The sequence below is a fragment of the Thermobia domestica genome, chromosome 3 (assembly GCF_964235325.1).
Source record: "Thermobia domestica chromosome 3, izTheDome1.hap1.1, whole genome shotgun sequence".
Classification (NCBI taxonomy): domain Eukaryota; kingdom Metazoa; phylum Arthropoda; class Insecta; order Zygentoma; family Lepismatidae; genus Thermobia; species Thermobia domestica.
The window spans coordinates 190,536,453-190,562,751 of record NC_137456.1 but is presented as its reverse complement, the minus strand read 5'-3'; the positions used below and the strand labels follow the sequence as shown (position 1 = coordinate 190,562,751).

Below are 26,299 nucleotides of genomic sequence, written 5' to 3'. Positions count from 1 at the left end.
GTTCGGAGTTCGAATTCAGTGGACTACCATCTTGTCTGAAGTTCTCCAGGATTTTTCAGTTGCACCAATGGAATATTGCAGTTTTAGCTTTAAATATAGCCATGGGTCGAATTCCGCTTATTTTCTATTTCACTTTTATTTGTTAATATTGTTAGTACTTGATTATTTAAGTGTAAATTGGCTTTGAAGACTGAAAATTCATTAAATTAATAACCGATACGATAAAACGCTAGGAAGTGAGTGGCTCACTTCTACCCTTGCTGATGATCGTTCTTGTATAATTTAAAGGTTGTGTCTCATTTCATTTTGCTCTTGATTCCTTGCCTGCTTTGAAGTTTTCAGGTTTTGCAGATTGGTTGGAACATCGTTGTACAGGAGTTGTTAACGCGGAGCCCTTACCTTGCTGCTTGCGATGTCTTTTTATACGGCTGGGCAAAGTTAGGTGTTTGTTGTACTAAACCGCACACTATATATCAGCTCGAGGATCCACTTACGGCACGTGCTTACCAGCATACCAGCAGGTTTCGTGTTTACCCAGTAGTGGCTATCACAGAACGTTTCCATACACACGTGGTCAATACTGGCTCCTTTATGGATTTTAATTTTATACACAAATCATCCCATCCTGAAGTCCAATTAATAATCACTTTATTGTATGACCTTCCGTCGGTAGTAGAACCCATATATCTCACGCCAAAGAAGCGTATGCTAACCCCATAGCCAGGAGAAAGCTGTAGAAAAACAATAGTATTTCATAATGTAAACTAGATTTGATTAATGCTTTGTGTAGTGAAAATGGGGAAGTTATTATTCTGTTTCAAATAGTCATAACGTATTAAATATTAGTGAAGTGTATCGTGTATTTTAGATATAAAGTTTTATTCGTGACTCGTCGAGTCCTCTATCAACGATGACCTATAGGAATTAATCGTATTGCATATTTGTGGTTAGCTTGAAATAAATGTATTTCTTTCTCTGTTTCAGGAACATCCGAGACATTTGATACCAGAATTATGTCGCCAATTTTACAACCTTGGTTGGGTCACGGGAACTGGAGGTGGTATAAGTATCAAATATGAGTAAGTAAATTATTAATACAGGAAGTCATTGTGATTAAAGAGTATATGTAAATTAACGGTCATAATAGATATATACAGGGTGAGTGGCAGGGACGTACGCAAGGGGTGGATCCTGGGGGTCCGGACCTCCTTCCCCCGAAATTTCGACTTTTGTGTAAATTTAGCCTAATTTTAGGGGCAATTTTAGGAATTTTAATCTAAAATTCCCTCATATTGAGTTTCGGACCCCCCAAAATAAATTCCTGTGTACGCTACTGGTGACTGGTAATTCGATACATTCCATGCAAGGGGATATTTTACAAGTAGGCCTACTTTGGAACATTTTCACTTATATGAACCGGGGGTCGTAAATTAATAGAAATCAAACTAGTAATTTGCAAATTTGTGATTTCTTTGAAATTTACCGACTAACAAGAGGTGCGCGAGAAAGTTTTACCCTGACCCACTTCCACATATAGTAGAGCGATGAAATTTTACATGTGTAATACTGCATACCTATCTAGGCCATGTGGTAATGACCTCATAACTTTGCACCGTTGCTCTGTTACAGGTCCGAACGTGAAGTAAAGTGTAGTGGTCCAAAATACATTACTGCACTCAGAAAGCAGCGTGGTAACATCAAAGAAATACTTGACCCTAGGAAATAATTGCATGGTTGGGAAGAGGTGGAATGAACATTGTGTGCGGTCAAGAGAAGACGGGAACTATGATGGATTTCATACCCAGGGTCGTGCATCTGTCTGGCCTAGATTCGAGCAGTGAACGGGTGCATTGTTTTCCAATAGGCGGACATCTTTTTGTCAACATGTCACTCTGGGATTTCACAGAATTCCGCAACGCACGCAGTAGTGAAGCATAGTATATCCTAGTAATTGTGGTACCCTTTGCTTAGAAAGCAAGTAGTAATTCTCGATTCTGATCCCATATAAACGTGATCATCACTTTGGTCGCTGAAAGTTGAACACGGACTTCCTTCGGTGGTGGTACGTCGGCATGCTGTTATTGGTTTGACTAGATTTCCCTCGTGTTTTTCACTCCTATCAGGCGAAGGCCGACATGGTATCTTCTAGAGGGCCAGGGCCAGTTGTGTCCCAAATCCTACACCCACTTAGAAGACTGATGTTACCCCGGAGTTGGAGGTCCGAACCCTTCCTTGAGTCATTCCCCGTAAAAATACATGCATAGAAACCAATAACAACGTGCTGACGTACCGCCACCAAAGGAAATCCGTGTTCAACTCTGAGCGACCAAAGTGATGACTACGTTTATTTGGGATCAACATAGGGTATTACTACTTGCTTCCTAGGCAAAGGATACCACACTTACCAGGATATACTATGCATTACTACTACGTGCATTTCGGGATTATGTGAAATTCCAGAGCGTGGCATGCTGACAAAAGATGATTCTGAAAAACAACGCACCCGTTCACTGCCCGAATCTAGGCCAGACAGATGCACGACCCTGGGTATGAAATCCGTCGTAGTTCGCGTTTTCTCTTGACCACACACTATGTTCATACCACCTCTTCCCAACCATGCAGTCATTTCCTAGGGGCAAGTACTTCTGCGATGTTACCACGCTGCTTTCTGAAATGAAGTAATGGATTTTGAACCACTACACTTTACTTCACGGTCGGACCTAAAACACAGCAACGGTGCAGATTTACGAGCTGTACATTACCACATGACCTACATAGGTACGCAGTATTACACATGTAAAATTTCATTGCTCTACGATATGTGAAAGTCTGTCAGGGTTAGCTCTACTTTCTCGCGCATCTCTCGTTAGCCAGCAAATCTCAAAGAAATACCATATGTGCAAGTTACTCAGAAACTATTGATTTGCGACCCCCAGTTCATATAGATGGAAATGTTCCAAAGTACTTGTAGAATATCCCCTTGCAGGGAATGCATTGAATTACCAGTCACCCTGTACACGTATATGTAATCACAGTTTTAGTGGTTTATGGAGAAAACAGTGAAATCCTAGCATTAGATGAGGGTATTATTTCGTGCCAGCCTCTTAACATGATTTTATTTATTTTTCTGAAATTTTGAAAAAAATGAAATCTTTCAGTTTAAATTCCCACGATTATGCCCGCTATGCTAAAGGAGACGGGTGATTAAGGCTAGTGAATGATAATGGAAGAATTGATGGAATAATAATGTGGGACGAAACCGGCGTACGCCGAGAAAACCCACGAACATGGTGTTGTCCACCACAGACTTACTTGCCCGGGATCAAACCAGGGGCCCCACGCACCAGAGGTAAGATATAGTGAAATAAAGTAATAGAATACGTGAAAAATTCAGTTGTGACATAGTGCAAAGGTGTAAATAAGATATATATATATATATATATATATATATATATATATATATGGGAATGAAAGTTCAACATTTCAAATAGAGATGGTTGTTGATTTTAATTTCTTTGAAACAAATATTCAATTATAAATGATGTTTTAAAGGAAACAATTCCCTACATCGGCGATTGTTCAGCAGGATTTCCTGAATATTGTAAGTAATGTAATATTTCATGTCCCTTTCAGCCCTGTGGCGTTGCGTAATGTAGTGGTTTCTAATCGGTGTGCCGCGTAATTTTGGAATTTAGAAATCATGAAACGTTTAATAATTTGTGAAAATCAGTTTTGAAACAGGGTGTACGAGTCATTGTCTTTAGCATCAGCAACAATGCTCAACACTACATATGGTCACCACTTTATTCAAACTTAAAGTCTTACACTATTGCAATTAATATTGTGATTAATAAACAAAGAAATAAGTAAGTCACGATGTTGTGAGCATTCAGTAAAGTGCATCGTGAGTCAAAAAGTATTGGGAACCACTGGTTTAAAGTATGATTCAAATCATTACACAGTTTGTATCCGAGGCTCTATTTTTTTACCAGGTGTGGAAGCCAGGAACAGGCCCGTTAACCACTACAACAGTGCCTTACAGTTTCTCCCCAGGGTATAACTCCAAATTTTAAGATAAGAAATTGTTCATTAGGATGTATTTTGATGTATTTAGATTTTATTTCATTAAGACGTTCATTGAGTTACGAACAGTGTTTTAGAACTTTTCGTTTCACCTATTTTCTGTTATTTTTTCTAATTGGAAAGCGAACTTCATAACTATTAGATACCCATAGATTAAGATATCGTGTAATTCAGGCTGAGAATGCCCTGATCAATTTTCTTTCTAAAGAAAACCTTCAGTGCATAGGTGGATCATTTTTATGAAAAGTTTCTACAGAGATCGTGAGCACGATCGTGAAGATGTCAGGTTACCTACGACAGATTCCAGTTTTGATTTTACAGATCGTTAGTGCTTCATTAGTGCTCGATAATGCCGTAACTCTCATTGTTAATACTGCACAGGTAAAGCCTACTTTTAAAATAATCATTATGGGCCTGCTAACTTCATGCCAACAGGCCTACATTTCAAAATCGCTGCAAAAATAAGGTTAAGGTTAGAGCAGTTAGTGCTCGTTAATACCATTAATATTAACGTTAGTGGTTCTGTATGAGTAGTAGAAAATGGATCGATCTGGATCAGACCTGGATCAGTTTTAATCAACTCACAAGCCCCTGGGAAAATGACCACCATGCACCGTGAGCCCACGGTCTTTTACGACATCCATTTTAGGGGTGAATTCGTTCCCTTTTATGACCACTTTTTAGGGGGTGTACTCGTTCCCTTTTATGAGCATATTTTCCAACCCCTATGAACAAACAGCAGAACATCAGACTACGTAACATAACGAACACACAAAAGAGCAAATTGAACTCGTTCCCTTTTATGAGCACTTTTTCAACCCTTATTTTAACATAGGAGATAACACATAAGATTACGAACACATAGAAGAGAAGATAACACTACGTAACACACAGCAGAACAGATAACAGATAAGAATATGAAACATAGAAGGGGTGTATTCGTTCTCTTTTCCAACCCCTATTTTAACATAGCAGATAGCACAGCTAATAGAAGAGCATGGCTTATTTTACCGTGAGCCCACGGTCTTTTACGACCTCCATTTTAGGGGTGAATTTGTTCCCTTTTATGACCACTTTTTAGGGGGTGTATTCGTTCTCTTTTACGACCTCCATTTTAGGGGGGTGAACTCATTCCCTTTTATGAACACTTTATCAACCCTTATTTTAATATAGCAGAAATTACGAACACATAGAAGAGAAGATAACACATAGCAGAACAGATAACAGATAAGAATATGAAACATAGAAGGGGTGTATTCGTTCAACATGCCAGAGACTACGAAACATGGCGGACATAGCACAAGGGGTGTATTCATTTTCTCCACCTCTAATTGAACATAGCAGAAATTACACTGAGAGTACGTAACACACAACATCCTCCATTTTAAGGGTGGACTCGTTTTCCAACCCCTATTTTAAGACAATGAATACCTATGTAACATAGCGATTGGATACGCTCTTTGAACCGATTTGGATAAAACTAGGCATATGGGGGTTTTCGACCATGCTGAGTACGAATATCATACCATTTTAGGGGTGAATTCGTTCTCTTTTACGACCTCCATTTTAGGGGGGTGAACTCATTCCCTTTTATGAACAAACAGCAGAACATCAGACTACGTAACATAACGAACATACAGAAGAGCAAATTGAACTCGTTCCCTTTTTCAACCCCTATTTTAACATAGCAGAGAATAGAAGTGTACTCGTTTCCAACCCAACATTATTTTCTTTTACGGGGGTAGCAACACCCCCAACCCTCCTCCTTTCTGATCCAGGGCTTGGGACCGGCAATGGCGGAGTTTAAAAAAAATAACATCATCATACTCTCATAAATGAATAAAGCATAATATCATTAGCATCAATAGTAGTGAGTGAGAATTTGTTTAAAAAATCCTGCATCGAATAACCAGATGCACGACATGCTAAATATAGGAAACAGTAATGTCCACAAAATTGAGATAAATCACCTTGAATACGTCTATTATTCCATGTATAATACAAACAGTTTCGTTTTAAAAACCTTATATGATGTTGTATATAGGGAGGTATACCATAGCTATCGAAATACTCTCCCACACACATATTAGATATATAAACAGCAACCCAATGTTCACCAGGTTTATCACTAGAATCAGTGTTTATAATTATGGCGGCTGGAAATGTATGAATAAACAAAGGTAACTCATCAGCAGCATACACACCAATAAAATGATCTTTAGGCAAATTTTGTTGTAATGCTTCATAAAGCTCAATTGTATTTAACATTTTCTTTAATTAATATATATTTTTCTCTGGAAATCAATTTCTAATTCTGAAGAGAATTCACCATAAATAATTGTTGTTACAGGAGATGGCAGTGCTTCTTTAAAATGAACCTCTAAACGTACACTTCCTTGCCGTTGTGGACTAGTATGAAATGCAGCACTTGCGCTTGAATCAGGAGTTAAATCAAACACCAGTAGAGTATAACCATTAGGATATTCAGCGAGTGAAATATCATTACCTTGATTAGAATAATAAATACCTGAACCTGTAAATAACGTAGAATATGCTTGTACATATAGCTTATTATCAAAATCTGGCTGTAAAGGTTTGAAGGGTATTGGATTTCCATCAACATACAATGTAAAAAATGACATACTAAAATGTTGAAAATTGAATGGATTTGTTTGATAATTACCATTAAAAGCAGTATTAGTAACAAAACCAATAATAATACGTTTAGGCACTATGCCTGAAAACAGATCTGGAAGTGTACTATCCATAATTCCTTGTGGCAGCGTTTCAGTCTTCACTTGCACTTTTGTTATAGGATATTTTACTCTAAATTTAGGATTTTGTAATACTTTATTTTGTGCTATTTTAACTGCTGGTGATACATCAACCTTTTTCACAAGCAATGTTGCATCTGTAATTACAACTTTTCCATCAGCATCTGCGTCGCCCATTAGACAAAATGTAGGTTTAGCTGGAATTAGTTTAATACGCAATTGTACACCATTCAGTAAAAATTTCTCCTGATTGAAAATATCAGCATGAATATAGCCCAATAATTCAAATGACTGACTTAAAGCAGTGAGAAGAAAACGTTGTTTAAATCCTACATTAGCATCGGCCACACTGTCCATATGCCCTGCAGTATCTTTAAACCACATTGATGTTTGAAGATGCGTTGTTTTAGCTTCAGTATTATAATTTAGTAGTTTTTCAATATACGATCGATATGGATATGTATGTGAAGAGTAGGAAATAAGTTGATTATTTAAATATACTTGCAATTCACTGAACATTGCATTGAGAAAATCATTTACAGGGCCGATTTTCTTATCGGCAGAAGTTAAATTAGAACCATCTGATTTAGTAATTTTACCTTTAACATATAACATTGTGTGCGGTAAGTCAATATAGTCATCCCCATGACCGGGGACTACAAATTCTATTGGTGCATTATCAGCTATCGAAGCCACAGGCTTATATGGAACTATTTTATTACCTATAATACTGGTTTGAGTGGGTAAACCAGCAAATAAATCTAATTCTGATTTCATACACTCACACTGCATTTTTTTTCTCTTTTCTTACTATTATATTCACACATGGTAAAATTTACAATACCGTATTACGTCTACGAAAATGTAATTTTACACATACACTGCCATATTGGAAAGGAAGTGGATTACCTGTACTATCTCTTAAATCAATAATAATTTGATCAAATTTTTTACGTTGCACAGTGACATAATGAGGATTATCAAAAATATGTACATTATTAATACCATGCTCTGTAATATTTGTATTTATAATACGTAACAATGGAGCTACGGTGTCACCCACCAATTGTGGTTCTACAATATCACTGTAAATATACATAAGTGTAGGTAGCGCTTTTTGTAAATCAGGTGGATAACGAGCATGATGAACAACTGCAATATCTTCTTGTTGAATATGATCAAAACCTAGTATTCTGGCTAGTTCAGGAGATAGGCGTACTTGTATATGCTTCTCTTGATCTTTTATTACTCTATTAACCTCAATTCGTTTCACTGATGCTTTGACTTTTAATTGTAAATTTAATATATCACTTTTATGATTAATTTGAGATAGAATATCATCAACATGATAATAGTGGCCTGGTAAGATTTGAGTTATGTTCCAGTTTTTTGTATTCATGAGACGGTAATAAATATTATTTGTATATTTGGAAACATTCTGAAATGAACTTGTATAATGCACTTCAACAACAGCTGTTTCCCACACTCCCTTCTCCAGTACAATAGGTTGATATAATTTAGTAGTATAACAAGCAAGAGTATTTTGAGGAAAATATTTCATAGAACTATTGCTAGGAAGTGTGAGATAAAAACTATCACTTTGCTCCATAATTAATCAATCAAAGATATCTTTGGATCTTTTTATCCGTTTCACACCAGCACCAATAAAATGAACTTTCTTTCTTTTTCTTCTTCCAGATCCTTCCAACACCTGATTTAATTTATTTTGAGCTTTATTTTTTAAATTTGTTTTAGCTTCTTGCCATCGATCATGCAAAGACTCTTCAATAGGTCTATTATTATCTAGTACATCTCCTGCTACATTAATTCCTGTACGTATCAATTCTTTACCAACAGTTTTTGCACCTTGTCTTAATAAAGGAAATACAGTACGAAATAAACCTCCTAGTAAACTACCAATGCCATAACCTTCTTGATATGGTGTACCTCTATACACGTTATAATCACCTCCTGCTTGATATATGTAATAGTTGAGGTAGGGCTCATTCATCTTTCTTTCTTTCTATATACTTAAAAATAACAATAGATTACAATAGAATATTATTATTATTGCTTATAAGTACACCATTTGCGTTTACGGGGTGGAGGACCATCTTCTTCTTCGTCTTCTTCGTCTTCTGTTAGTTTTCTAATATAATCTATTCGTTGAGGATTACCAATGTACTCTAAAGGTATATTGGCTTTTGCTAATAATGTAGCAAAAGGTTTCCAGCCAGCAACTGAAATATTTTTCTTACGACATCTAACAAAATCGGATATCAAATCCACTATATTTGCACCTGGAATTAATTTATTATTAATATTCACATTTCCATTATCGTCCCATTGAATATTTGGATTTTGTTTCAATTTACGTAATAAAGGTCTCGCTTTACGTTTACAAATTTCAGGGAGAGTAGATATTATTTCATCATCCTCCTCCTCGTCCTCCTCGTCCTCTTGTTCTTCTTCCTCCTTAGTAGTGGTAGTTGCTGTTGTTGTTGTAACTGCTACCGGTTTTTGAATAATATTTAAATATTTTTGTAAGACTTCTCTATATCTTGTCCATTTTTCTTCTGCATTTAAACTTTTATTATTTAAAATTTCTTTCATTTCATCATCAAGATTAGATATCGTTTGATAATGATGTAATTTTTCTGGTGCGATTAAAATAAGTTTTTGTGCGTTTTGCATAATTATTTAATTAAACTAGATAGTATACCTCCAATAATAGGTGCAAGCAATGCAGTAAGAAAACCACCTTTTTGTATAATTATTCGTTTTTTCTTCTGTTTTAATGACGGACCTTTTTTCACCAAATATCTCAGTTCCTTTTTATATTTTTTTAGCTTATTTATCTCTGTTTTATTTAATGGAACATTTCCTTGTAATACGTTATAGGAACATTCACAAATAGAGCGAATTAAATCAGGATCTGCATTTTGTAAAATTGCCTTACGTGCTTTCGGTTTTGACTTTGCTAAAAGTTTTAACAAAAGTGCATTTTCCTTACTAATCATTTTTTACGGCTATTAAAGCACAAATAGTTGTTAGAATATAAACCATATTACAATTATTATTTTTTTACAGGTACATAAACATAATTAAAAGAATCTGTTGGAAAGATATTTGTTCGAACTCGCTGCTCATCAGGAGTATTTTGTTTTAAATCAAAGAGTAAATAACCATGTGCAATTCGAGTTGCATCTTGATATGCTTCTTGAATAAATTTTGTATTACCTGGATACAATTGTCGTGCGAGATAATTAATTTGAGCTTGGTCTCTAGGATTTTTAAAACAAACAATATAATGACAATTTAACGAAATATCCCGCATTCCTTTTTGTTGATGGAAAATATTCTGTGTTATAAATATTACACTTATATTTCTATGATGGCTACCCTTAGTAAAAATATCTACAATCCGATGGTCACACTCACGCATTAAATCATCAATAATGGCAAGATGTGGACCCTCATGTGCTTGAAATTCATTATTTTGAGGTAAACCTTCTTTAAACGTACAGTTTGAAAGAGTATCATACAATGGTTGCCATTCACCATAACACCATACAATATTTTTAAATAACTTGCTATAATGGTCAAGAAATGTTTTAACAAAATATGATTTTCCACAACCTGTGGGACCTGCTACCATACATGTAAAAGGAATTTTCCATTCCATCTCTATTACAGATATATTGCATTTATTTTAAATAGCGTTTTTAAATATTTTGCTTTCTTTTCTCCTTTACATAAAAAAACAGCGTTTGTGGAAGAACAAATTTGATTTAATATACTTTTTACTTGTGATACTGATAGACCTCGTGATGATGATGATGATGACAATTTAACTAAGCAACGAAAATTTACAGTGTTGCTAGAATTTAAAATATAAAATTCACTTTTTGAAATTATAAAATCTACAAGAAATACTTGTGACGACATGCTTCATCTATAAATTCTTGACTTCTCTTTTTTTTTTTACAATATAGTATGTTTTAAATCAATCCAAGAATTTTCACTTTTTGGCAGACCTAACCATTTCACATAGGCCTTATTATTTTTCTTTCGCAACACTTTTTCAATTAAATATGTGTTTGGAAATTTCGTTAATTGTAATTCGTGTCCGTAAAATCTTCCTTCAATAGGTTTATATTTGAGTCTACTAAGTGATATGTCGGAGGATTAGTGAAGAAAACTTTAGCAATTCGAAAAATTTCTGTACTCCAATTGCGTGTAAAACCTCTATCAAAACCAGGACGCTTAAGTTTACTAATTCTTACATATTCACCTATCTTAAATTTACTTTTTCTTTTTATCACAGAAAACTTTTTGCAATAGATGTTTGTCAATAGATGTTTTTCATTTTCTTTTTTAACAGCGTCGATAGGTTTCATTTTAATAGTGGAATGAATAGTATTATTATAATTATGTAGTAATTCCGGCAGAATGCCAATCCATTTATAATTTCCCTGCAGTGTAAATTGTCTCCACATTAAATTACGTAACGATCTATTAAATCTTTCAATAATACTTGCTTTCACATCACTGTACGTGGAATAATGTTTAATGTTATTTTGGTTCATCGCCTTCTGAAACTCTGAATTATAAAATTCTCGACCCCTGTCAGTTTGTAAAAATTTAGGGCTTTTGTTTGCTTTTCTCAGTACTGTTATAAATGCTTGTGTAATTTCTTTCCCAGTTTTATTTTTCACAGGAATAGCCCAAGCATATTTAGAGAATGTATCTATCACAGTTAATAAATATTTGAAATTTCGATTAATTTTTGCTAGACCTTTCAATTTTCCACTATTCATTTCAACTAAATCAGCTTGCCATAAATCATGAATCCCTTTCGTTATAACGGGTATTCGAGGATAGTTTCGTCTTGCACTTTTATGTAATTCTGCAACTATTTGTTCTCGAACTGATTGTGACATATTTTTTTTTAATACTAATATATCCAAAAAAAAATTATATCGTATTTACAATATACAAATCGTACATTTTACATCTTTATTATTATAATACCCCCAAGGAACAGTGTGTATATTACAATTTAAAATTTTTCTTTTGTCATCATACGGATCTAACGCTAATTTTCTTACCTGATTTGTTGTTAAATTATGGTATTTACTTTTAATTTCAAATTGTGTTTTATGAATCGTTTCGTTTTTAAATATACATGATTTATAATCGTCAAACGTAATTTGTTCTTTAACTATATTTTTCTTGATCCCTTTACATTTTTTCAATTCTTTATTTTCACCAGTTTTTATAGCATAATTTTTTGCTCGTAACCCAACATATTCAATCATAGGAACTCCACCTAATTCGTCTTTCATTTTACCCAAAACGTGTTTATTTTGTGTGCTATATAAAGAATTATTTTCAGGATAATTTGAGGTGTCAAAATACTCATTCATATCTTTTATATCGTTATAAATATTGTTAGTTTTAATTTGGTAAATGAAAGAGTCAGTATCCATATATGCAATTCTAATTTTCTCTCCATATCGCGGTTTCATTATATTATAATGGAATTCATACATTGCTAATTTTGATAATTCTAAAACTGTCGCTCCTACGTAAATTGGTTTATTAAGGGTTACCGATTTTTTTACCATATGAAACAATGCCAAATTACCAGCCAATTTTACCCAATTTTGAAACTGATTTTGCGCTACTAATTTTTTACACTTTTTTTCATTGTTAATTAATTTTATATCAATTCGTTTTCGTACATTCTCCATTGTCTTTCCGTATACCGAATTATTTAATAACTTATAGAAATCTTTTTCAAATTCAATTGTAGCATTTGCACGGCGTTGAGTATTTTCTTGAATATAAGATGCAAGCCATTTAGATTGACGAAACCATAATATTTTATGTACTTTTACCAATATTAAACCTTGTTTTAGATAAAATTGTAATACTCTATAATGCAAGATATAATTCGATTTCGATTTAAGTGTCAATAGTAATTTTGAGTATTTACCATTCGGTGGAACTTCATTAGTTGGAGCACACGGAAAATCAGAATGGTATTCGTGTAAATCAGTTGGATACTCTAAATCCACTTCTAGAAAAAATCCCCATTCACTATCCGTGGGCCAATTGAAAATTTTATGTTTGTCTTGCCAATTGTCAATTTTATCCTCCCACCGAAAACCACCATATGGTAAATAGTCAATCATTGATAGTCCGTACAGATTGTTCATGTCAATATACAGTAAATAAGATTTTTCTTTTTCCGCATCAAAATCATGTACGTAAGGATTATTAGCTTTGGCATATCTTAACACAGCTTGAGTAATACCTCCGCGAATCGATTTTTCTACAAACATATACATATTGATATCTGATAAAAGTTCAATTTTTGTTCTATATAACATGGCTTGCCATGCCAACCCAGGTGCAGTAAAACAATTAATCGGATCAATACAAAAAGCATTTAAACATGTCTTTCTAAAATTCTCCAACACATCTGCTGTGAGAAGTACATCACATTTTAAATATATATCGTGGTAGTCCCCTAAATTTTCACATTTAAACACACGCCAAATCAGTTTTGCATATTGATAATCAGTCTCGGAAATTTGTGTTCCATTCAATTTGCTACTAAACGCCTCTCTTCCAGGAAATTCAGTTTCTTTAAATGTATCTAAATTTGTTATGTATTCATAAAAATAAATTCCCTTACGGAGAATTAAAGGAAACTTTTCATCAGAAAAATATTGCTTTGTATAGACAAATTGCTCAGGTTTTAATTTTGACACCAAATTTTCGAGACTATACGGTAGGAATTTAAATAAGTCTACAAAACGTAACTCGATAGGTCTACCATTAAAATTAAAGTGCTTAGAGAATGTTATGTATTTCTCAGTGCTTTCAGCAATTACAAAAATATTTCCAGGGGTGCAACCTAATTCTTTCACAAATAAATGTGCATCATACCCAGACAAATTATGGAAGAAGACAGGGATAAAATTACTTTGACGCTTAATTTGTAAATTACAATTGTTGCACACCGTGGCAATAAATTGACCAGTTAAATGGTTATGATGTTTAACTTTTCTATTGTCACTCGTATATTTACTATCACAAACTGAGCATTCAGTGGATAGGTTAAACTCCTGTAACTGAGAACTATTTAATGGTATTAATGGTTTTTCTTGATCTAATATGTTTATGATTTTTCTTAATTCATTCTCCATAGCAGACATAAACTTCATCGATACATTTTCTCCCCGATAAATAACTAAATCTGATTTCATATAGTTGTTACTCCAACATACAATATAACCAATACTGCATGGTATATGTTGGTGAATTTGTACTGTATGAGATCCACTTTGTTTATTTATAGGTTTTAATAAACTTTCCATATCTGCAATTATTATCACATCATTCTGTAATAACAATTTCAGTTTTCGAAATTTTAAAACTTCTTGTTTCGGCATGTTAATTTTGGTTGGAGTGTGTTCTTTACATAATTTGTCATGTTCATCTAATTTTGATTTGTTATAAAAAGATATTAAACATCGTCTACAAATAAATGTTTGATGACTACCTAACTGATGTCTGACTAAACCATTTAAATTTGTAATTAAACAATAATGAGAGTTTAAATATAATAAATCAATATGTTTAAATACACCTGCATTTTCGCTTATATGTAATGGGAAAATAGTTTCATGATCATAGTTAATGCCATATATATTAATGGAAATTTGTTCCTTAGGAAATATGGAATTATACATATGTTCAAATTTGCTTATGTGTTCTACTTCGACGGGAAATTGTATATTGTTTTTTTCAAATAATGGTAATAAAGTATTACTATATTGTATGTAATTATTCACACGATTTGGATGTTCTTTTACTGGATGCAACGCAGCTAGAATACTATACATAAAACTTCTATTATCGTTATTTTGAATATTTAAAACACATTTTGTGGATAAAATCCATTGAGGCAATTTTACATAAGTTTTCTCTTTATGACTCTTCAATAACGCATTGATATTTTTTATTAGACAATAATGACTGTTGCAATTTTCTTCACAATACAGTAAATCAATATGTTTAAATACACCTGCATTTTCGCTTATATGTAATGGGAAAATAGTTTCATGATCATAGTTAATGCCATATATATTAATGGAAATTTGTTCGTTAGGAAATACGGAATTATACATATGTTCAAATTTGCTTATGTGTTCTACTTCGACGGGAAATTGTATATTGGTTTTTTCAAATAATGGTAATAAAGTATTACTATATTGTATGTAATTATTCACACGATTTGGATTTTCTTTTACTGGATGCAACGCAGCTAGAATGCAGTACATAAAACATCTATTATCATTATTTTGAATATTTAAAACACATTTCTTTTTGGATAAAATCCATTGAGGTAATTTTATAAAAGAAGAAGCGGAAAGCGGATCATATTTACTGATTTTAATTTCTAAGTGATGGTTTGGTTCAGAACATAAAGACCACCCTGATTTCTTAATTGCCCTATTTTCTTGTTCAACTAAAATTTTATTAAATAGTTTTTCAATTATAGAATTCAAATCTGTACTCGGCAAAATAATTTCGTTACCACTATTTACAAAGAATCGACATGTTTCTAAATCTACTGGTTTTACAAAAGTTGTAGCCAAAGAAAAATTTACTTTAAACGATGTCTTAGTTTGTTCTTGTTGTAATATATCTAAACAGTCTTTTCTTTTATTCTTTAAAAAACATCCACTATCCTCATTTAAATCAGTATCACATTTTAAAATAAAATTTTTTAAATTATTATTAAATAGAGTATCAGAATTGATAATATTTGATTTAACCTTTTTTGTTGCCATTTTTTTTTAAAACTAACTATTCAAAGTTACTATAATAATTTTGAACTGAGTTTTTATAATATAATATTAATAGTATTATTATAAAATGTCTTACTTACAAAAGAAAACAAAACCACACTATTAATAAACCACACTAATAATATAAACGCACACACACAAAAAATATCTGAACTTTACGCTTCACACGGTAAACATGAAGTGATTACAAAAAAACATGTCGGTCAGTCTTTTATACCTGTCTGACAGTATTACGTCATGTTGCGCAATAGTATGAGTCATCCTCGGGAATTCCCCTCTTTTTTTTATACCTTTGTGATTGATTGCATTACGTTCAGGGATTCCTATCGTTGAATGACAAGTTATTGTCTGTTAAAGAGAAAACTAGGTTAAAAATCCGGATGAATGACGTAATGAGAATTATCTACATATGGCGGAAGTTATTATGTAACTGATAACAAAACACGGAAGTTTCGCATTCTTTAAATAATCATCTCTGCTATGTTCAAATATAGGTTAGAACAAGTTCACTCCTTAAAAGAATCTTTGCTATAGGGTTCGAATGTATTCTCTGCTATGTTAAAATAAGGGTTGAAAAATGAGAACGAGTACACCCTCCCTCCGTAGCTATGTATTATCTGTTGTGCTGTGTGTTCATAGTCTCAGTGTATTCTCTGTTATGTTAAAATAGGGGTTGGAAAAGGGAACGAGTTCACCCCCCTAAAAGACCATGGATTCAAATAGGGTGGAACAAGTCTTATGTATCTGCTGTGTGTTCACCTCTGCTATGTTTCGTAGTCTATGTCATGTTGAAATAGGGGTTGAAAACGAGTTCACCCTAAAAATGGACTATGCTCAAATAAGGGTGGAAAAATAGGCCCGCTGCTATGTTACGTATTCTTATGTCATTTCTGTTATGTTAAAATAGGGGTTGAAAACGAATTCACCCCTAAAATGGTATGATATTCGTACTCAGCATGGTCGAAAACCCCCATATGCCTAGTTTTATCCAAATCGGTTCAAAGAGCGTATCCAATCGCTATGTTACATAGGTATTCATTGTCTTAAAATAGGGGTTGGAAAACGAGTCCACCCTTAAAATGGAGGATGTTGTGTGTTACGTACTCTCAGTGTAATTTCTGCTATGTTCAATTAGAGGTGGAGAAAATGAATACACCCCTTGTGCTATGTCCGCCATGTTTCGTAGTCTCTGGCATGTTGAAATAGGGGTTGGAAAATATGCTCATAAAAGAGAACGAATACACCCCTTCTATGTTTCATATTCTTATCTGTTATCTGTTCTGCTATGTGTTATCTTCTCTTCTATGTGTTCGTAATTTCTGCTATATTAAAATAAGGGTTGATAAAGTGTTCATAAAAGGGAATGAGTTCACCCCCCCCTAAAATGGAGGTCGTAAAAGAGAACGAATACACCCCCTAAAAAGTGGTCATAAAAGGGAACAAATTCACCCCTAAAATGGAGGTCGTAAAAGAGAACGAGGTCACCCCTTAAAATGTGCTCATAAAAGAGAACGAGTTCAATTTGCTCTTTTGTATGTTCGTTATGTTACGTAGTCTGATGTTCTGCTGTTTGTTCATAGGGGTTGGAAAATATGCTCATAAAAGGGAACGAGTACACCCCCTAAAAAGTGGTCATAAAAGGGAACGAATTCACCCCTAAAATGGAGGTCGTAAAAGACCGTGGGCTCACGGTGCAAGGTGGTCATTTTCCCAGGGGCTTGTGAGTTGATTAAAACTGGCTCAGGTCTGATCCAGATCGATCCATTTTCTACTACTCGTATGTACAACTTTTAGCTTAAGAAATGAACGTGGAAACCAGAAGCACTTTGTTAGTGCTTGTTAGTTACGAACAAATTGACGTTAGTGTTTAAACTAAAGCTAAACAGCTAAACATGATCTGAATCGGTGGAAAATAAACAGTCGCGTATTGGAACATCTTAACAGCCAGAGTAGCGTTAGTGCAATCAACTTTGACGTTAGTGCTTGCATACTAGAGCTTTAAACATAAAAACAAGATGAACTGCTTTGTCCTTCAAATTTGAACTTATTATTTGGACCCTTAGTCTTATAGAGAATAAGTATTTTAGAAAACAATAACTATCATTTTTCAGGCCAGGTTGAATTAGGTCGGCTTATTGACAGACTCGCTTTTCTCAGCCTTATTAAAACTCTAAAACAATTGGAAACACAGCGAGTTAAAAATGAAAGAAAAGTAATTTATTTAAATCAGTTTTATTAGTTAATACAAAGAGTAATGTGTTTATCCATTTTCAGAATTTAGTTCGGCGACCTTAACTATTATTATTATTGAATTGAAATCAAGAAGCCTTACTGTTTTCCCTTATTGCTGATGTTTGAGCTTCGCGCTGAACATCGTCAATTAAAGTGCCCCATGATAAAATCATTTTGTAATCACGTAGTAGCTTGTTTATGTTTAAAGTTCGATCAACTTCGCAAGTTACCATTTAAAATAATAAAAATCTAACTTTTGTTTAGACCTTTATTCATTTAACAATTAGATAACAGGTCACAACAGACTTCATAAATTTTTAAGTCATACAGAATATTTATTACTTTATGTATACGCGTTTCGCGTGAACTTCATATATGGTATAATTTAAGGGTAAACCAATTACAAGCTAAGAGCGTACTAATGGACGACAACTTGCTACAAACACAACATATGTTGTGTCAAGTGAAGCACAACTTAAACATACATATGGAGGAGCATATACTCGTTAATGACGGTAGACTTACTATTATGAGATGTTTCTCCACCGTTGAGATACGGTAGTACCGGACAATAACTACAGTCACCTCCATTGAAACAAACCTTGAGGGCAAAAGCCACAAAAATACATAAATGAATGAATAGTGAACCAATACATGGCAATTAAAAGAAGCACTCAGAAAAAAGTTTTGTTTTATATGAAACACTGAAATATTTGACTTGTGTGAAACAGTGAAATATTCTAAATCTTTTTACTATGGTGCGAAGTTGAAAAGAAGACGAAAACATTCATTTGTTTTCAAACAAATAGGGGAGTGAGTACACATTTTTAGCAATTTTAAAAAAAAAAGTTATCTTGTTTTTATCATCATGTTACCCTCAGAATTACTGTTTCTTAAAGGGCAAGCAAAAATGTCAATATAGCATCAACGATGTCTCTATATATTTGTCACAGATTCAGAATATGAAATGAACGAGGAATTTGTGATAAAGTTATACTAAATTTCCTTCTATTTATTCATCTGATTGATTGCGTGATTAAGATGTTAATTTCTACAATTTTATAACACTGATTCAACGTGTTAACTGTCCTATTTTCTTAACACTGTATATTATTGCAATCTATCAGTTGTTTCATTTAAAACTTCTCCAGGAAGTAGCGAGAGTGCGAGATTGTGACGCCCATCAAGCCAATGTGAAGATACCATACCTTATAAACAATTCAGAGAAATTGTGAAGAAAGATAGGATTACCACATCTAACGTGTAAACGTGTAAATTTGGAGGAGATAGCAAACAAAATAGAATCCTAAATGATTAAGGGAATAAAAAAGTCAACAAAAGTAAAAACAATACATACAAGTAACAATAGAAAGCGGTTTTGAACAAGGAACTCAGAATGTTGAAAAAAATTAGGAAAACTCGAGAATTATATCAATATACAGCTAGATGAATTAAAACTGGATGTACTAACTAGATAAAACCTAGAAGGAGAAGGGGAGAAATACCGAGTGTGTAGATATATATATGGAAGAAATTACAAACGAGAAAATGGAAATGTATATAGAAATGTTAAAAAATAGTTGTTCGTGACAACATAAAAGCATATATATTATAGATAGATAAATAAAGTACGCAGTGAATGGATACCTTATTTAATCAGGTTGTTCAACAATGTATGTAATAGGAATGTAATAGGAAACCTCGCTGAGAGAGCATTAGTGGAAAAAAATAACAAATAGAAGAAGATAGAAGCATGGAATTTAGAATATAGATTTGAAAATAAAGGAAAACCGAGACAGATATCACAAGATGGTTAGAATTAATTGAAACGTGAAAAACCGGCACATTTCAAATGACATTTTTATAGACATTATCTTGCGTTTGAAATCTGTGGTAGCCATTTATTTAATCAATTAGAAAAATAAAATAAATAAACCTTGTGAAAAGCTTACAAATAGAAAAGATAAATTGCAATTAGCTAATAAAGACTTGATATAAGAATTACAAAAGTTTTCGCACAAGGCTGTATCTATTTGTGACATAGTAATACAGTCTTGTTTAGAAATAATGGAGAAAAACAGTAGAAACAATAAGTGACACAAATGACAGTAATTGTGATCAAAGGTCATCAGAAAGAGAAATCAAAATAAATAAATAAAACAGAGATTTACAAAAAATTAATAAATTGTCACAAACAAAGGAAAATTATCAGGAATAAAAACTAAATGTATGTTATTTGGCACAAAATTGAAAAGAAATCAAATTCTAAAAAGATAATTAAAGCATTGAAAAGCAGAGAATTTCAACAAAAAAGCTAAAACGGTTGGAAATAAGTTATTAACCTAAGCAAAGAAGTAGTATGAACTACCAGACACAGTGATACTACTCTACAACAAGACTGGGATAATTCGAGACAGAACAATAAGGACGGTCCCAATTCAAAGCTTAAATATTCTAACAATAGAGGAATTGCACGTACTAGTATTAAGAAATTGAATAAATTCTTGGATAAAATACAAAGAAACAAAGTAATAGATACTTTTGCGCAGGCCTCTATCCACGGGGGGGCAAGAGGGGGCCGGGCCCCCTAAATTTTGGCTGGCCCCCATAAAATTTCACGGTAGGCTTGCAAATGAGCTATAATATGGTGATGAATATGATTGGGTCGGCCCCCCCTAACTTCTACCGGCCCCCCTAAATTTTTGGGCTGGCTACGGGCCTGCTTTTGCGAATTATTAGCAACCGCGGAAGAGTTAGACAGACTAATAGACGAAAATGGAATGAAAGGTGAATAAATAATCAAAGAAGAGGAAAGCTAAAAACACATTTCGTACAGGAGTATACACCACCTATTTTAAAAGTTTAATAACCTTTTGATTTTATGGTACCGACTTTATAATGGATTATGGTAAGAGTGTTGTGCTAAAAGAATCAATAGGATAACAGAAACATTACCGTGCGAGTATTAATCTCTGTGTGTAATTGTGGATATTTTGCAGTTTTAGTACAATTTGAGATATAAGTTCTTTACGAATAAATGTCATTAAGTTCTACGTAATTATGTTCTTCGGATACGAAATTTGGGTATAGGTGCTTAAAATACTGAGATTTATACATATAAAAGATTGTAGTCTAGGGGGACCATGGGAGTTGACTGCAGAACCTACATTTACCCACTACTTTCGTCTTTCCTTGTATTCTTTCTTTTTCTTATATCTTCTGTATGTCATTTCTCCCGTTTTGGATGTTTGCTTGCTTTCTGTTCTAATGCTTCTGCCCTTCCGAAAATTTCAGATTTTTCCTCGTAGTTCTCTTAGTGGTTTCTCCTCGCACATTATATTTTGTATTTTGATTTTCCTTTTATTTACTTTTTCACTTAGGTTTTCGCCTGTTCTTTATGTATTTCACTGTCTTTAACTGATTTTCACTATTTATTTTTTACTATACTCTCACTCACCACATTGTCCCCTTGATTTTTTAATTGCTTTATTCGCTCTTAAATAGCCTTATGGATTTTTTACTATTTCACATTGTGATATAACTTTCCCACATTACTTGTTTTTTCACCAGTTTTAATTTTTTCAATTTAGTGCTACCACGTTTGTAATTACACAGTTTCAATGACGTTAAGCACTACTGACTTCCGCGACACATCACGAACCCTAATGCATTATAACACGCACACGAGTACATTATAACGCGAGTACAGTCCTCGTTCTTGAAAATCATCACAACTATTTATCGTTTCGTCCGAAATTGATATTCTTTATTTACTCGTATCTGTAGGTATTATTCTAATTATTTCCTCTTTTGTCCCATACTGTACTAATAACATGTTTTATCACAGTCTCTACTCTTTCAAATGTTGATCTTTCTTCTAAGATTTTGTTAATGCTCTTTTCCTTCAGCTTGCTACTTTCTAGTTTAATTTCTTCAGAGCCGATAAAATTGTTGCTCTGGGTGTTCTGGGTTTTCTATAATCGTTTCAAGGAGCCTGTCCTCATAAGAGTTCCATTGTTTTCGCCTCCATATTAATTTTTCTTTTGAGTTTTCTGATGTTAGTTATAAATTAAACAATGGATTAGTGTTCATTGTCACTTTAAATAATTTTTAATCATGAAAATTGATAAACAAACAAAAATGTTCTATGCTTTTGTGTGTGTATACTGGCCAACACACACACACACACACACATATATATTGCTTCACTATGCATTAGCAGACATGGCGGATGAGAGGAACGTTCTTCCAGTAAACAAAAGAAAAGAAAGCAAAGCTGTCCTTCCCAAGGTTATATGTTTATTTTTTTCTTTTATATTTTCTTCTTCTGAGTAATGTAGCGAGAGAGAACGATCAACTTATACGTTATAATTATAACGATGTGATTACGTCATAGTCTCCTAAGAGGGCAATGATACAATTCTAAGAGTTGCGTGGTACGCGTCCCATGGATCCATCTCAGCTGAAATGTTCATAGAGGCAGTTTGATATGATTTCATGAAGAAGCTTTTCCATTTAACAGGTTAAATGCCACCTATATTGCAACAAGAACATCTCCTATAGCCAAAGTATGTTTTCTTCATTTTTGGTTCCTGTATGTCCTTCTAAGAAATAACTTATTTATTTTAGGTAATTCTGTAGTATCGGTACTATGTAATATTGATCCTTTCTTGTGGTGACATGTTGGTCTCACGTGGTCCCAGATAGGCTGTCGTCCGGAGTAGGCTTAGTAGCCGCGTGAGATTAACATGTTACCACACAAATTTTAGCCGATTGTGCCCGGACGTTGGACTCATAATTCCACAGGTAAGGCTGTTTCTCGTACTACCAGGTCGCCCACTATACACTGCAATAATTTTTAATGTAAAACGTGAGATGAGTGAGTCACCACAAGACATAAGCTAACAAGAACTTGTGTGAGACCAGTGTTGGGCAAAATCAATTGAAATCAATTGCAATTGATCAATCAATTGAAAGTAATTGCTCTGAAAATCAATTGCAATTGATTTCAATTGCAATTGATTTCAATTTGTAATTGACAATTAATTTCAATTGCAATTGAATTCAATCATAAAATTTGCAATTAAATTTTCGTCAATTGTTAATTGTTAATTGGTCACCAGGCAATTGAAACTTTTAATTGTTAATTGTCAATTGCAAAGGGTGCAATTGAAACATTCAATTGTTAATTGCAATTGACAATTGAAACATGTAATTGTTAATTGTAATTGTTAATTGCAATTGAAATCAGCAATTAAAACTGAAGATAAGAAGATGAGTGTATATTGTATTGTCCACTTGTTACTGTTTTACATATTTCAAATAAGGTACTTATAAGAAATGCTGGATACCTACCATCCCTTTTCCCCCCTGGGAAGAAAGCCGTCAAACTAAGTATTTTTTAAATATATTATGTTTATGGTTCTATCCTCTCTCGAAAGAACTCTATATGCCCGTCATGCATACAATAGGAATGAGCACGAGCGAGTTCGAGCGAGTTTTCTTTAAAACTCGATTCGACTCGAAGCAGACATCTTTGAGTTCGACTCGAGATCTCGGCTCGAAAAATTTCCCCCAACTCGACTCGAATTCGGATCGAGTTTCCAGTCGAGTCGAGCCAATTCGAGCTAAATCCTTTGTATAGTTCCAAGTACTACTATCTTCAAGTATCCTACATAGACAATATAATTATCAATGATACTACTACTACTACTATAACTAATTATTATTATAACACCGTGTACATGTATAAACATGGAATATAGGCGGTTTGTATCGGAATACTAAAAATTAGTTAACTGTCGATCTCGGTAGTCAAGAAATCTGCAGGAGGCAAGGACATCGGTCACGAGGTTCTTGGTTTGAGTTCAGGAGGAGCAAGTATTCGGGCTCGAGCCAAAAATTGTTAGAAGTTATGGGACTCCAGCCAAACATGTTTAAAACTGCTCGACCCGGGTTTAGGGTTGTCAACGGCTCAAGCGGATCGCTCACAACTCATTCACTTATCGAGCCAAACCGAGAAGTGAGCCGAGCCAACAGCTCATCCAACCGAGCCAGCTCGAGCCGAAGGCTCACACGAGCCGAACCGAACCGAGCTGATTGATTACCCCAACCGAGCCGGTTCGAGCGATTGGCTTAGTTAAGCTAACTCGAACCCAGCCTATGGACTCGTTTCAACGGAGCTGGTTCGAGCCATTGGCTCCAATCGAGCCGAGTCGATAACTCGTCTTTGCCGAGCCGGTTCAAGCCACTGGCTCAATTGAGCCCAGTCGATGGGTAATCCCAACCAAGCCAGCTCAAGCTGTACGCTCAGTTGAACCGAGCCGGGCCGGTTGACATAATCACTATTCCGGTTGGGTTTCTACTTTGGCTAAAAAATTGGACCGTGCAGTTCTCAGTCTTGATGGTAAGAACTACAAAAAATGATATGAAATCTTTAGTTTTACGTCCCACGATTATGCCGGTTAGGCTAAAGGAGACGGTGATGATGGGAAATGAATGAAATGAAGAAAGTGGGAGGAAACGGGAGAACCCCGAGAAAATCCACGAGCACGGTGTTTGTCCACCACAAAGTACAAACTGCGCGAGCTGGGATCAAACCAGGGACCTCAAGCACCGGAGGTGAACGTTCTACCACTGACCCACCGCGCCCCCTGGTAAGAACTACAGTATATACTTATATTGGTGCTCACGGCGTCATTAACTTGTTCCACCACCAACGAATTTCGAAATACTTTGTTTTGCATCTTTTGTGCGTGTTTTGTGTCGCTTTGTGTGCCTATTCCCACATTTCTTGCATCACCGGAAGTGGGTCAAAATAGGTCTACAAATATGGCGGAACAAATTATTGCTTTTCCGCCACCAATGAATTTCGAGTTCGTTTCCTTCACATCGTTTTGTGCCGTTTTGTGCGTCTACTTCCCTTTTGTGCGTCATGGGAAGTGGGTTAAAATGAGTCCCCAAGGTGGGACGAAAATGACCAAGAGTTCCGCCACTATTAAATCTCGAGGTCGTTAATTTCACATCGCGTACCCTTTTGTGCGTCTATTTCGACGTTTTGTGCGTCACTTGAAGACGGTCAAAATGGGCCTCAAAGGTGGGACGAAATTGACCCACTGCTCCGCCACTACCGAATTTTGAGGTTCTTCCTTTCGCATCGACTAGTGAATGTGTCGTGCCGTTTCGTGCCCTTATTTCCACGTTTTGTGCGTCACCGGAAGTGGGTCAAAATGGGCTTCCAAGATGGGACGAAAATGACCAAGAGTTCCGCTACTATCGAATTTCGAGGTCGTTAATTTCACACCGCATACCCTTTTGTGCGCCTATTTTGACGTTTTGTGCGTCACTGGAAGACGGTTAAAATGGCCTCGAAGGTGGGACGAAAATGACCCACTTCTCCGCCACTACCGAATTTCGAGGTCCTTCCTTTTGCATCGACTACTGAATTTTCGTGCTTTTTCGTGCCCCCATTCCACGTTTTGTGCGTCACCAGAAGTGGGTCAAAATGGGCTTCCAAGATGGGACGAAAATAACCCACTGTTCCGCCACTATCGAATTTCGAGGTCGTTAATTTCACATCGCGTACCCTTTTGTGCGCGTATTTCGACGTTTTGTGCGTCACTGGAAGACGGTCAAAATGGGCCTCGAATGTGGGATGAAAATGACCCACTGCTCCGCCACTACCAAATTTCGTAGTCCTTCCTTTCACATCGACTTGTGAATGTTTCGTGCCGTTTCGTGCCCTTATTTCCACGTTTTGCGCGTCACCAGAAGTGTGTCAAAATGGGAATCCAAAGTGTGACCAAAATGACCCATTGTTCCGACACTATCGAATCTCTAGGTCGTTAATTTCACATCGCGTACCCTTTTGTGCGCGTATTTCGACGTTTTGTGCGTCACTGGAAGACGGTCAAAATGGGCCTCGAATGTGGGACGAAAATGACCCACTGTTCCGCCACTACCAAATTTCGTAGTCCTTCCTTTCGCATCGACTTGTGAATGTTTCGTGCCGTTTCGTGCCCTTATTTCCACGTTTTGCGCGTCACCAGAAGTGTGTCAAAATGGGCCTCCAAAGTGTGACCAAAATGACCCATTGTTCCGACACTATCGAATCTCTAGGTCGTTTCTTTCGCATCGTTTAGTGCCCTTTTTTTAAGTTTTCTGCGCCTATTTCTCGTCTTGTGCATCACCCGAGGTGAGTTAAACGGGGCTTTAAAGTGGGAGTTAAATGGCTCACTGTTCCGGCACTATCGAATTTCGGGGTTGGCTCTTTCGCATCGTTTAGTGTGTATTTTGTACCGTTCTGTTCGCGTACTTCCACGT

General features: G+C 34.9%; 1 protein-coding gene across 1 annotated transcript in view; it reads left to right on the top strand.

Annotated features, from left to right (window-relative positions):
• The window catches only part of LOC145680909 (putative methylthioribulose-1-phosphate dehydratase), a 615,106-nt gene that overhangs the window by 112,998 nt on the left and 475,809 nt on the right, over positions 1-26,299 (top strand). The window contains exon 2 of the mRNA XM_081752071.1: positions 985-1,079. Within this exon, the coding sequence (XP_081608197.1) occupies positions 985-1,079 (95 nt within the window). The remainder of the gene's footprint in view (positions 1-984; positions 1,080-26,299) is intronic.